This window comes from Sander lucioperca, chromosome 14 (assembly GCF_008315115.2).
Source record: "Sander lucioperca isolate FBNREF2018 chromosome 14, SLUC_FBN_1.2, whole genome shotgun sequence".
NCBI lineage: Eukaryota > Metazoa > Chordata > Actinopteri > Perciformes > Percidae > Sander > Sander lucioperca.
The window spans coordinates 17906899-17920901 of record NC_050186.1 but is presented as its reverse complement, the minus strand read 5'-3'; the positions used below and the strand labels follow the sequence as shown (position 1 = coordinate 17920901).

The following is a 14003-nucleotide window of genomic DNA, read 5'->3' as shown; positions in this document are numbered from 1 at the left end:
GTTTTATTCTGACAAAACACGATGGTGATCAATTTTACTGAATAGATGCTTCTTTCTGGCTGAAAGTGAAACCTGCTGTTTCATTGCTCAGTTATCAATTATGGGTTACGATGGCTGAGAAGGTTCTACCTTTTGGGCTTTGAATGGTTAAAATTGCAAACTTCACTTTAGGTTAAACATCCACAAAATCTATACAAACATAGTGCACTACTATATTTGTGTTTGTGAATTTGATGCATTTGCTGTGTATATTGTGTCTGCGGTAAAGTCAAGCTGTTTCCCAATTCCATACTGCATGCTAATTCTGTGTTTTACATAATAATATGTGTTGACACTGAGAAAGTACTCAAAGATGATGGTATGCAAACTAAATTCACTTGATTTTGTGATGTTGGTGGTCACTATTGTCTCACATTGCAATGAAATAGAGGAACTCCTCACAACTTAAAAAAACAAACCGTAGACAGTGGTGACACAGCTCCATAAATATCCTTGAAAGTGCATTGTAACTTGTAACTTCTCTTGTAACACTAAAATGAGGCTTTACAGTAGCACAAGTGTCATAAAGCCAGCAAACTCATTCATGTCTGTTACGTCTATCTAAAGTTTGCTAACAATAGCTAACATTAGCGTAGAGTGTAGGAAAGTGAGCGGGTTTTTTATTGCTCATGAATTCAACTTTTTACAGTATTTACAACAGGAAAAATACACATATTTGCTTTAAGGTTATTAGGTTAGGAAATTGGCAGTAGCCTTTCAAAGTCCCACTTAAAATTAGTTATTCTCTCAGCAAACGACTTGTATATATTTAGTATAATTTGCTGCTGTCATTTGACAGTGAAATACATTGAGTTCTTGTAGCCTATATTATCTGCAAAGACAGTACTGTATATTACATTGCAGGCTGAATGGTATTAGTATGTGGTTGAATTGAGACTGCTTCAATGGCTACTCATCCACCATGGATCATTATCTGCTGCCATCTAGTGGAATTGTACAGTATAGCATTCAGTGTGAGAGGACCTGGTGTGATTCAACATGCTCACAGATGGAAATATCATCAGTAGACATAGTAACATAAAATCAAAAAGCAGTTAGAAATCACCTTGAATAAAAAATCCTTCAAAATATATTTTATATTTTAATATATTATTAAGCATGTTTATATAGTGCTATTTTGAAAGCCAAATGTACTGAAAAGCATTTATATTTAGGCATTTCTGCAGTGAAACATAAGTAATTTGAGTTTAATGCAATTTCAGTACAATACTTCTGGATACATAAAAGGTTATTCTGCCCTTCATCCATAGCTCATTCAGTCATTTATTCTGCCGATACAGCTGTTTACTGCAACCTGAGCCAGAATGGCAGTGACCACCAGATGTGCCCGGATGATATGACGTCACAGCTGGAGGAAGAGGAGGAGTCTGTGGATGGTCCTGTGCTGCTGGACGATGACAGCTCGAGCTACCAGGACGTCAGCCCCCCCATATACCAGCGCCGCTCGCCGCCACACCGCTCTGTCTCTGAGTCTGAGCTGTCACGGGTAAGAGTTGGTCCGAGAGCACCATGCGCAGGAAAAGTGTTTGCATCAGTGTTAGTTCACTTCAGAGGGCATGGACATCAGCTTCATGCCAGTGCAGTCCACCCTCGTCACAAATAATGTGACACCTGTTTGGATTTCCAGTGGAAACTGCTTGACTCTAAATAATTGTCAGAAAAAATCAGTCGAAGGCCATGATATGCAAACGTTTTAATTTAATATAGCACCTTCCAGATTAATCTAATTTCAGTGTTGTAAAAAAACAATAAATGACAATCCTTTCCTTTATTTTTACAGGATAGCCTAAACTTTTTTCTATTTTTTTTCTTCAGATTATATAACAGAATTATGTAGTCTGATTAAAGCAGTATACGATGTGTCTTAGTAACCACTCCAAAGCAAGAATTAGACACCTGCGGTAATAAACCAAAGAGTTTGAAATGGGATGTATACACTATTTATTTTGGCACACATCTACCTCTTCAGTACAAACAAATAATTTAACAGGGAATAAATGAGAAAAGACAAGCTGTGTTTCTGATAAAAGATCAAAGGATCCATCATCAGCAATGCAGTATAAATTCCTCACTCCTCCAAAAATAGAATGTGGACACACACACACACACACACACACACACACACACACACACACACACACACACACACACTTTGATAATCAGCTGTCAATCAAAGCAAGTGGAAGAACTTTGAGTCAGACAAAGTCCTCTGTGAAAACCCTCAATGAGCTTTTTGAAATACCAAACAGAGCCAGGCCTCAGTTCAATTAACAAACACATCTGTTACATACTATCTGTGCTGTGTGTTTTTTTTTCAGGTATCTTCAAGTAATTTTATATCACTGCATATTTCTGTTTGTAGCTGAATTTCAGTAGAGACCTGGAGGAAGTACTTATAATAGCTGAAATAACTTAACTGACTCAGTTAATGTGTGATTAACTGATTAAGTGATTCTCAGTGTTGTTTGTATCTGGATTGAAGTTAAGAATATGTTTTTCTCTTTGGGGGGGGGAATGCAATAGATCAAGTGCATAAAGACTATAATAACATAGAATGACAATCTATTCTATCATGCAACACAGGCATGGGCCCGATAGTATTTATTAATATTATATGATAAGAGCTTAATAAGGAGCTAAATGGGAAGTTTGCACCACTGGATTTCACTCTTAACAAAAAGTCACAGTGTAATAGTAGTTAGAGCGTCTACAGCTTCAGAATCAGATTCATTGCCAAGCAAGTTTGCACTTGTAGGGAATTTTTCTTGGTGTATTAGGTGCATACGGTAAACAACATTTGAAAGGGAATAAACAGTAAAGCAATAAAGTGATGTGAAGTATTTCCAAGTGAAAAGGAATATGTTGGCTGGGTATAATTTTGAATTGCCATGTGAAATCCTAATGCAAATCACCTCCTATGATATTGCTTTACTAGCTACCTCATGTAAGGCTAACCCTAACCCCCCCTGCATTTGATTGAATAAATGCATACCGATGAGTTTAAGATGAATAATCGAAAATATTGAATCCTGACCTGAAGATGTCAGAACTCCAGCAACGATTGGAATATATAAAATGTTCTTTGTGATGCGTTGTATGATGACTCCGAATGAAGGCCACAAGCCGAAACTTGTTGGTTTCACAATAAAACACTTGCACCTTGCCAGTAACGTTGTACCAGAAACCCCCACTTTCAATCAGGAACTATCTCATCAAACAAACAAAGATATTAAACAAATTTGATGGCAGCTTTCACAACTTTCCTTGGCCTTCTGGTTCTTGTAAGGACTGTTGACTAAGATGAAGGTACTCTTGTTACTATGTCAACCATGTCAACTATGCTGAGGATTGTTTTGTTATTGGAAAATCAAAAACCTTAAAGCTCATTTGTTTGGTTTTCATGTAGAGCAAGATGCCTCAATTGTTTAGCCTCGTGAGACCGTCCTGATCTCGCGAGCTCCAGTTTTCACTCGCAGATCAGTCTGGCATCTTGAGACAGAGAAAATTTGGAACTGTTCGCCAAACGACCGACCAATCAGCATTAGTTTTGAAAGTATTCCTTCATTGAAAGAAGAGCAAAAAACGGCACTGGAGGCTTTTCTCTGAGGTAAAGATGTTTTTGCTCTTCTCCCGAATGGTTTCGGCAAGAGTTTGATATATCGTTGATCTGATTGGTTGATTTGGCCCGTCTATCACCAACATAGGTGGTGATAGACAGATGGTTTATCCAATCAGCTAACCAGTATTTTCGCCCCTTCCCAAAAGTTCTCCAACGGAAAGTTCCCAGATGGATATGCCGAGCAAATCCATCTGGCGGAGTCAGGTTATCAGTTGTTAGCTCTGAATAAATCTGAAGACGTAATTAATTCAGACCTTAGTACATACCTATAGAAAAGCAAACTCTAGGTAATTTCAGTTCATCACATCAGCAGTGTGCATTTTTAAATATTCGATTGAAGCTGAATCTTGCGCCCGGCTGGATTTGTAATCGAGCCAAGCCTTAGCCACATATTACACATAACGCATTAAACAGCCATTTAGACTCGGTGGATGGCTGTAACATCCATAGCAAATCATCTCATCTCAGTCGTAATCACTATCAAGCCCAAGGTGATTATATCTTGTTTGGTGCAATGCTTTATGGACCCTGCCGAATCCCAAGGTCGGGCACAGTGAAGGGGTCTTGTGCACTTTCTTTGATGTGCCTGGGTAAAGGTGGCAAACGGAGGCTCCTTATGAAGGCTTATTAATCTATCTAGCGTAGCGTGTTATTCTCTGTCCGCCATCCACACCTCTCTGGACACACACATGCACATGCACACGCACACATAGACACATCTCATTTTCATCCCCATTCCTGTATGTAACAGATTAATTAATGCAGGGGATTTTCATCTCCTGCCAGTTCTGGCCGAGAGAAATAGAGCGAGGCACGGAGAAAGGAAAGTGAGAGAGAGCATGCCAGAGCTGTTAATTAGCTGTGCAGTGGAGATCGGGCAGATGACACTGGGCTCCGTGTCTCAAACAGCCATTCACTCAGTCAACATGACACTAATGGCAGTGGCCCTCCTCCTCCTCTCGGCACTTTTCTGCCCAGTCAAACTGAAAAAGTGGTTGCAGTTTTTAGTTTAGACACTAGAGGGTAGTATTTAACAGCGAATGTTACTGGTGTAATTTCAGTCACAAAACAAAGATTCACATTTCACATTTTCTCTGGTATTCTCAAAAATGTATCAAATAAATGAAAAAATGTAAGCAAAATCAGAATAGAATAGAAATTCTATGCTTTATGAATTTTGCTCTGACCATACTGACAAGTCAGAGAAAAATTCATAAAGCAGACAGTGCAAGGTGATAATACCATATTCTAGCATTCATAAGCAGTATATAAACATTTAATATACCAGCATATAACACACCGTAATGTAATTGTAAACTGATGTAAGGTCTTTTAGATGTAGTTGTCAATGAGTTTAACTCCTCTTGTGAGGCATCCATAACTGGATTCTGGTATACAAACAGCTGCTGAATGTCAATATAACAATACAATAAGATTGTCATCATAGGAGAAGTTATAATTGTTGGAAAATACTGTACATAAATAAACAAATGTCCTTATCAGCTGATTTATACATTCTAATTTGATATGAACAATGTATTACATGTTTCTATACTGCTTATAAATGGGATTAAAGTTAAGGTTTGCCACTATATGCCACTGACTCCATGTATTGAATCACAGTGATACGCTTTATGGTTAAAGCTGAATAGTTAACATTTTGTGTGTATGTTTATATTTTATTCCTTTATTACAAGTAGAAGTTCCCATTATCCTTCATTTCCACTTTTTTTGAGGCAGTCTTTTACAGCAATTTACTAGTCTGGAAACCTTCTCCCCTCCCAGCATGTAATGTAGAATATATATTTATATATAGTAATATTGCTTTTAAAAAAAAAAATACATCAGGGAAATTATGATAGTATATTAGGAGCATCTAAATAAAAGTTCACTTTCTCACTTGAATAGGCAGCTGTAGAATCACTAAAGTGACTTTGTTTTTTTAGATTTAAGTACTAGACCTTATCATGCTCACCTCTCTGTCTCTAGAAATAAATCTGAAAAGCGATGTTTAAAATACTATAATTCTGCCTCATTACAGCTGTAGAAACGGAGCTAACTTTATGTCATATTATGTAGAAACTAAACTTGTTTGCATTCTGACGTCTCATGATGTTGTTTTTTTCAAAACATGACGTGATTGGACAATGAATTGGGATTGCGTTGTTTTGAACTCATGTTTCATCCAACAAACAATATTTCTCCTAATGAATTCTGCTAGACAGCTGTACTAGTTCTGAACATCATCAGCAGCTCTTGTGCTGTCAAAGAGCTATTGACTATTTGTTTTGCCCTTGTACGCATTTGTTCAATAAATGAACACTGCCCTCGTCTTTTGTCCGGGGAATTATCCAGGGCTGAGGTTCAGTTGTAGATATTCCTGGGAAGTAAACAAAACTAAAAGTCTATTTGGGTCTTTGTTGCCACTTTAATACAGAATACAGTAAATTATTGACAAAAAAATGTCATGTGCTAATTGCTGCTGTAGTTAACATTTGAATTAAGTGTAAAGCCATTTGACCCTGCAATCAGCCTAAAAATCTTGGAGCCAAAATGAAGAGGGGTTGCAGTTCTCCTTAGAAATAGCTACTGCTGTATTCTTCACAACTGCCAAATTCACGCTCTCACTCGCATGGGGTTTGTCGCTGGAATGCTTTTCAGTGCTTTTAATTCCCAGCTCCTTTTTGTATTCCAATACTGTCTCCACAAAGAGGCCATGTGATTGCCTCTTGATTAATTTAGCCAAGTACATTCAGATTGGATCTTTAAATGCTTATCAGTGTTAACGCGATTACATGCTTCATTATGTAAGTAATAGTTTTTCTCTGTGGTCATTAATGTGTGGATGTTTATTCCAGTCTCTGGTTCATGTTTGGGTTGTGCGTTTTTCCCCAATGGCTTTATTCCTCGTCTTTAATTTCTGAGGTTGTCCTTGCTCTGTTGCTAAGGTAACGTGAAGAATACTGGGAGCTGTACTGGGCTTTCAGTTATCAATTGAAGCCAAGGACAGCGGCACTACACACATGGCAATTGGATGGTTCGGTACGTGTGTGTACATTGCATTCATGTACAGTGTGTGTATATGTGTGTGTGTGTATGTATGTGTGTATGTGTGTGTGTGTATGTGTGTGTGTGTGTGTATATATATATATATATATATATATAAAAAAAAAAAATATTCTTTTATTTATTTTTATTTTATTTTTTATATTTATTTATTTTTTTCAGTTTCTGTGTCTGGGTTGCACATGTGGTGTGTGTGTGTGTGTGTGTGTGTGCGCCTGTTCCCAGATGTATCCCACTTAGAAATAAAACAGGCTTCTCCTCTCACCCCTGTGCTGTCACTCAAATCTCTAATTGGCCCGGAGTCTCTTGAACACAGCTCTTTGAGCATGATTGTACTCCTGTTTTCTTCTCCCTGCTGTTTTCTCTCCGCCCTTTGGCTCTGTTGGCTGGCTGGCAGGCAGAAAGGCACCAGCTTACCTATTGTACCCGGCCCCGGGACCACATCTATGGGCTAAATCAGTGCAGAATGTAAAACACAGATGGCCATTGACTCACAAATGGGTTCATGGAAAATGAGCGAGTCTCCTATGTCAAATTCTGCCGAGCCCATTCTGGAGCACAATCGTTTTTTCTGCTCTCCCTCTTTATTCCTCTGCCTCATCTGTTAGTCCAGCCATCCTCCACACTCCCAGCATCCTCTCCTTACCATCCTGCTACTTCTACTCTCCCAAACTGCCTTTTCCTTGCATGCTTTCAACACAAACACTCCTCTCCCTCACTCTTTCTCCATCTGGGCCTCCCTCTCTCTGTCCTGTCGCCTCAGGCCACTAGTCAGGGTTAATTAAGTTGAGATGTGTTTAATGGTTAATGTGCTTTTTTCCTGCGATACCATTCCCTCCCCTCCCTGCAGATTCATCTATCCACACAGGTTGCCAAGCAATTGCAATGAGCGGTGGCCTCGCCTAACCTGCCTACCTGCTTACATTGACTGTCTGTCACTTTGCCTACCTGTAGGGGGGTATAATATACCACATGCCAAAACCAGCATGTACATCTTCCCCAATTTCTCTTTCTGTCTGGGATGCTAGATATAGAGTGAGTGGGAAGGAGCTATGGAGAAACATAGAGAAGGAGAGAGTGAGGTAGTGCCATATAATAAGAAACAGGTGAGAGAGAGGGAGATGGGAAAGATGAGAGCTACAGTATGTGGGGAGAGGAAGTAAGAAGAACAATGTGATAGATCTGACAGGGACTGAGCGAGAGCGAATATGGGGAAGAGATGAGAGATGGGTGGGTTGGGGGCGGTGGAGGAGCGAGAAGGCAAAGCAGAGGAAATGCTGCCAGTACCTGTTATTCTGCTCTCTTCTGGGCAGAGAAGAGAAGGGCTTCCATTGCTATGCCACACCACACAGCAGCCAGAGAGCAGGCTGAAGTGAAGGGGTGTGGATGTGAAATTTTAATCACCTCTTTCTGTTTGTAATTTTAGTAGCCCCTCAATCAAAATCAAAAGGATTGCCAGCACTTTCAAGAGTGATCTTTTGGCAGGCTACCGTGCTGCCTGCTGTTGAAGTATTTAAACTAGAATATTGCAGACACTGTGATGAACGTGTCATAATCATTATAAACAAATCATAAACGTTTATGACATAACGCTTCTTTAAGTGTCATTCGGTTTTTGTCATGACAAGTTATGGTTAGGGTTCATGTGTCATGACTGTGTCATGACAGTGTCATGTGTTCATGACAGTGTCATGCCACTCTTATGTAGATACCTTCAAGTAAATTGTTACTGTATGTACTAATACATTTATTCTAATATGACCTATTTCAAAATGTGCAGTTGGATTAAAGCTTCACCCTCTGTCACAATGGTTACAATTGCATTATTAGAGTTTCACTACTAGGGGTGCTGTAGAGCAATACTTTCTCATCTTCTTTACTCATTTGTTAATTTTTTTCTACTTTATTCGATACCCATCATGTGAATGAAAGCATATTGACACGCTGAACTGCCTACACTGCTCTCGACCTTACCACACCACAGACTGTATGGGTTGTAGCTGCTGCGGTAGCGGACCAATCACATGTCTCATTAAATCTAAGAACGCTTGTGGTGATTAGCTACGAGCTAGTCTCGCATTGCCAGACCTTCCTCCACAGCGCTGCGGAAGAAGTTTGGCTAGTCCACACAACATTCCGGGATAGAAGAAAAACGTGCTCTGGTATATTGGCATTTCTTTAAACCAATCACAATCGTTTTGGGCGGCGCTAAGCGCCGGACAGAGCCACAGCGCCGCTGCAAAATAGCATCGGGAAGGAACTTGTTTTGGTGGAACGTGTACATTCAAAAGTTGTTTTTGTCGTGTAACAGAAAATTCAGATTGGACAGATAGTCTAGCAAGCTGTCTTGATTTAGCCTGCAGAGATCTGAGGAGCAGTTAACCATAGTCCTCACAAATTGACCAGAGTTTAAAATTCCAGCACAAAGAAAGCGGAAGGTAATGGACATCCGGCTGAAAAGAGTGACATCTGGCGGAATTTCCAACGGCAATCCCGGAAGTGGAACATCGTGGATATAGACTAGCTGCGAGCACAACCATACAAATCATTTTTTTCTAGAGCTGGGTACAAAAAGGAATACAAGTTTCAGTATTTGGTACTGTGTTATTTCGGTATATACCTTAAAGGTATCGAGTACTAATACCCAGCCCTAACCAAAAGTGCCCCCAGGCTTTAAAGCAACACCAAAGTACTGTTCCTCTTCAGTCCCCCTACAGGTTGGAAGTGGAATTGTCCATTACAGTTCTCTTTCGAACTACAGATCCGCTACCCTATCTGGCAAACTTGCATAGTGCGGATTTAGCCGATAAAGGGCTGCAAAGCAAATGCAGAAGTGCCGTTCACCCTGTTACGAGTTGATGAACCACTGAAACGATTTGGGAAACATTATTTTAAGGTACAAAATAATCAGTGTTGCTTTAATAATACATATTCATACATAGGGGATCTCTAAACAAGAACAACGGAGCCACAGTTCAGCAAGCTTATAAAAAGTTGGAACTTATACAACTGTTTCAGTACTTGTCAACGTGTGTTGATTCTTAAATAGAAATATAAGCAGTATAACCGATTATGAAATGTTTCTAAATTTCTTTTCTTTTTTTGTCTCAGCCAGGATATGTGAAGCTGTCCAAGCCAGTGGCCTTGTGGACTCAACAGGACGTGTGCAAATGGTTGAAAAAACACTGTCCCAATCAGCACCAGATCTACAACGACTCCTTCAAACAGCACGACATCACAGGTACCATTTCGCACTTGCACTGACCTGTACAGTTTTTGTCATGGATCATGGTTGCCAGTTATTGCCATTTGTTTTGTAGCTGTTGCTAGGTATTTAGTGGTTGATGCTTGCATTTACAGTGTTGGAAATTACCTGACAATCCAATCCACATTCGTGAAATTGGTATAGAATCATCGGCAATTGGAAACAGTCAAAACTAAAGCAAAACAATGCTTTTCAAATCAAGTTTGCAATGAGAACTTGGAGCAACACAGTTCATCTCTGTCTTAGAACTCTGCTGTATTTGTCATTTTTCATCTTGATGAAGCCAGATCTCATCCATAACATCCCAGGTGCACTCTGCACCCACTGTCTGCCACCTGCAGCACTGCCACCCGGCCTACCCGTCTGTCCATCCCTTCCTTCCCACTGTCAGCGTTACCACTGACAACAGTTGCCACGTCAATCATTTCCCTAACGAGGCTCCTCAAGGTCACCCCGGCGCTAACGACACTCCGCTCCGCATAGTAACAGACGACCATTAATTGCCATGCACTCTTCCTCTGAGAGCACGACTGATCACATTAATATGTTTATTTGTTGCTTTCGAGGACCTCTTTGACTCTGTGAATGCTTGACGGGATAAAGCGCTCGGCAGTCATAATGACTCACGGTCCCATTTTACCCTTTGAAGCAATTTGACTTTTATACGTTTGCATGGAGGGTTTCGAGATTTGGCATCCTCTGTTTAATGGTCTGAAAATATGAATCTTGCTGCTTCTCAGTTCAAGTTGCACATATACATCAGCAGCACGGAGGTCCAGGAGATAACCCACAGTTCATTGCATGCTGCTATATTTTTCAATCCATCTTTAAGCGGAAGCATTTTGGAAGATTTCTTTTTCTTTTTATTAAAGGTACAGTAGAAGCACTGCTGCAATGACTTATGATTTGTGACACAAGTATTGTAGTTTATTTATTAATTTGGGTCCCAACGAGCCTAATGCTTTTAGTTATAGAATTTAAATAAATATTTTCTTGTATTAGTCTTACAGTGATTAAAACATTAGAACTTAGCCTCCTAATGGTGTATTAACCTAATGACGTGTGTTATTAAGATGTAACGATTTTTACAGGAGAAGAAAGGGTTAACCAAATATGGATGTGCATACAGTAAACACACACACACACACACACACACACACACACACACACACACACACACACACACTTTCCTACTAGCACAATTAGGAGATAATGACATGCGCAAAACCTGCAAGTAATTCAGTTTGTCTTCACATCGAGCATTAATTAACAGAACCCAATTAAAACAGGCCAAGCCACACCAATTGGGCTCACAAGGCAATTTGCATCCCAATCAATCTTTGAAATATTATGCAGATATTTTTTCTGTTCCTACACCCTATTAGAATAAACAAGAGGGGAACAAATGATGAATGGAATATTGGTGTGGAAAACAATCATGCGTAGACAAACAAACAGTGAGTATGAATACATTTATAAGGGCATGCAGTCGTGCATCTGAGAATATCTATTTGTTCAGTGTGCTTGTCATACACTAGCTATAACTGTATATCTGCATGGATTGACTTGCAGAACATTGGATTCTCCAGACCATAGCGTCTCTTTTCTGTATTTTCTGTCCAATCCATCGACACAATACTCAACCCTCTTTTCAGCTGTCAGCGGTACTCAAATCTCACTTGTCTTGGCAAAATAGTCATCCCTTCATAAAGTACCAAATCAATAAACGGTCTCAATACCAGATCAAGATTCAAACAGGCATTTGAGTCCTCCTTCCTTTTACATAAAACAGGGACGAGGGAAAGACATTTTACTGTGTATCGGGGTTGGTGCAAAATTGTAACGTTGAATGACTTCAGTATGCAGCAGCTGCCTCCCTGCTAGGATCCTGCAACCTCAGCCAAGGAAATCAATGTTTCCCATCCTCCCTCCAGCCTATACTGCCAAGAAACCCTTTCCCTCCCTCAATCTTCACCTTCCACCCCCAACAGAGACGGCGGTGAATTTGACTTTAACACCCAGCTGTCATTAAAAATGCATTGAAGCATATTAAGGCATAATTGGATATTAGTCCCTAATCCGTTGTAATTGCAGGGACAGAGCTCTTTTGTTGGGAGAGTAGCATGGCATAAAACATTTTTAAACACACAATTTACGATACCTTAGATGTAATCAGCGCATAAGGTGGGATGACATAGGTAATCAAAAGCAAGAGAATGGAAGAGGGAAAAAAGGGTGAGTCACTATTAAGTTATATGGCTATATGAGTCTCTCTCTAACACAACTTTAAATATTCTAATATGAAATAATATCAATAAATAGCTGCTCTTTGCAACTCAAAATAGCCCACAGACATGGATAGATTATATATATTTTTTACACAGATGTATAAAAAGCCCCCCACTCCTTCTACATAGGAGGAAGACACCCAGACTGAAAGAGACACAAATCAAAATTTTTAATTCTGTAGCTTCGTTAAAAACAGAGTGCAGTGTGAATTAGGAATACTACTACTTATCCATTGGCTAGAATGTTTTTCCTCGCAGAGGAACACTCTGTAATGAATAAATAAATAAATGAATAACCAGCCTCATAATACCCCTGATGTATGGTGTCATAAGGCCCGACTCTGAATAATTAATAGCTTGTAATATTAGTGCTTTAATGAAGGGCAGCCTGTATCCAGCAGCTCACACTATACCACTTCAGTTCTTCTAAAGCACACGTGTCAAACTCAAGGCCCGCTGGCCAAACCCGGCCCCTCGCAGGTTTTAATCCGGCCCGCATATCTATTTAGGTTCACAATACATTTAATCTAGTCATGTGCCAAACCCAAAAAGACAGGAAAGTGTTTTTCAAACTGCAATTACACAACACTAAAAGCAGAATTTGAGAGTTTTCATATTCAGGCTGAGAAACGGGTTGCTGTGCAACCTACTTTAAAAAATGTAATCTTTGTTTTGCTTGATTTGCTAAACTCTGTGACGGCTAAGGAACTTTTTTGCTGACTTTTGTAGGGCTTTATGTCGACAAAAATGCGATGAAAAAAGCAACAAAAATGACAAAATAATGTGTCAAAACCAGCGACTTGCAGTAATACAGTCAAAGATGCATGTCAATAAACTATACCTGTCTGGCCCTTTATGTGATTTTCATTTGGCCCCTTAGTGAAAGTGAGTTTGACACCGCTGTTCTAAAGGATTGTGTTCAACCTCCTCTGGTTGGCGGATCCATCATCCCTCCACTTAGCTCTGGCCGTGATCTACTCGTTCACTGGAAGGTCTCACACTGGGTACAAAATGTATATTGATGAGCTGCAGAAAAGGATGAAAGGTGGCAAACGCTATTTTAAAAAACCAGGACGAGGACACCCAGCAACACAGGCCTAAACAGCACTTGAGTAATGAGACAATGAATTCTGCAGGCGCCACAGACTGCTGTCATAAAAGTGCTGCTGTGTAATAGAGGACAAATAGTGAACGAGTCCAAGGGACTAACATGGCTGCATATCTACTCAAGAGCCACAAAACAGCTCCACTGGTGGCCATTGTTTTGTGTAATTTCTAAAAGGGAAATTTGAACAGCTCGCTGCTGATGAGCTGTTTGGGGGACAATTTGATCGGCAGACAGAAGGAATCGTGGTTAATGATGCCATAGGCAAGGTGATTATATAGCAATAATCCAAAATTGACGTAATTACCAAAGAAACAAAAACAAACCCACAATAACCAGTCACATTTACTCATACGACAACCAAAAACAGACACAAAAAAAATAACACAATAATAATTAGGAATCAACAGGCTTCCCCACTAATTCCAGCCAAGCTGCTGGAGCTCAACACACATGCCACCACGCACACGCACAGTGGCCACTGACACTGCTCAAAACTTTAACATGCCTGTCAAAGAATACGCCCAACAGGGCAAACTCAAAATGTGATGGGCTAAACAATATGACAATCGACAACGTCGTACGTATTTGCTTGAACAG

The 14003-nt window shown here is 39.8% G+C and overlaps 1 protein-coding gene across 3 annotated transcripts in view; it reads left to right on the top strand.

Moving 5' to 3' along the window:
• The window catches only part of samd12 (sterile alpha motif domain containing 12), a 109941-nt gene that overhangs the window by 17883 nt on the left and 78055 nt on the right, over positions 1-14003 (top strand). For all 3 annotated transcript variants that reach the window (XM_031295905.2, XM_031295906.2, XM_031295907.2), the window contains exons 2-3: positions 1341-1546; positions 9857-9986. In XM_031295905.2, coding sequence (XP_031151765.1) covers positions 1341-1546; positions 9857-9986 — 336 coding nt within the window. The remainder of the gene's footprint in view (positions 1-1340; positions 1547-9856; positions 9987-14003) is intronic.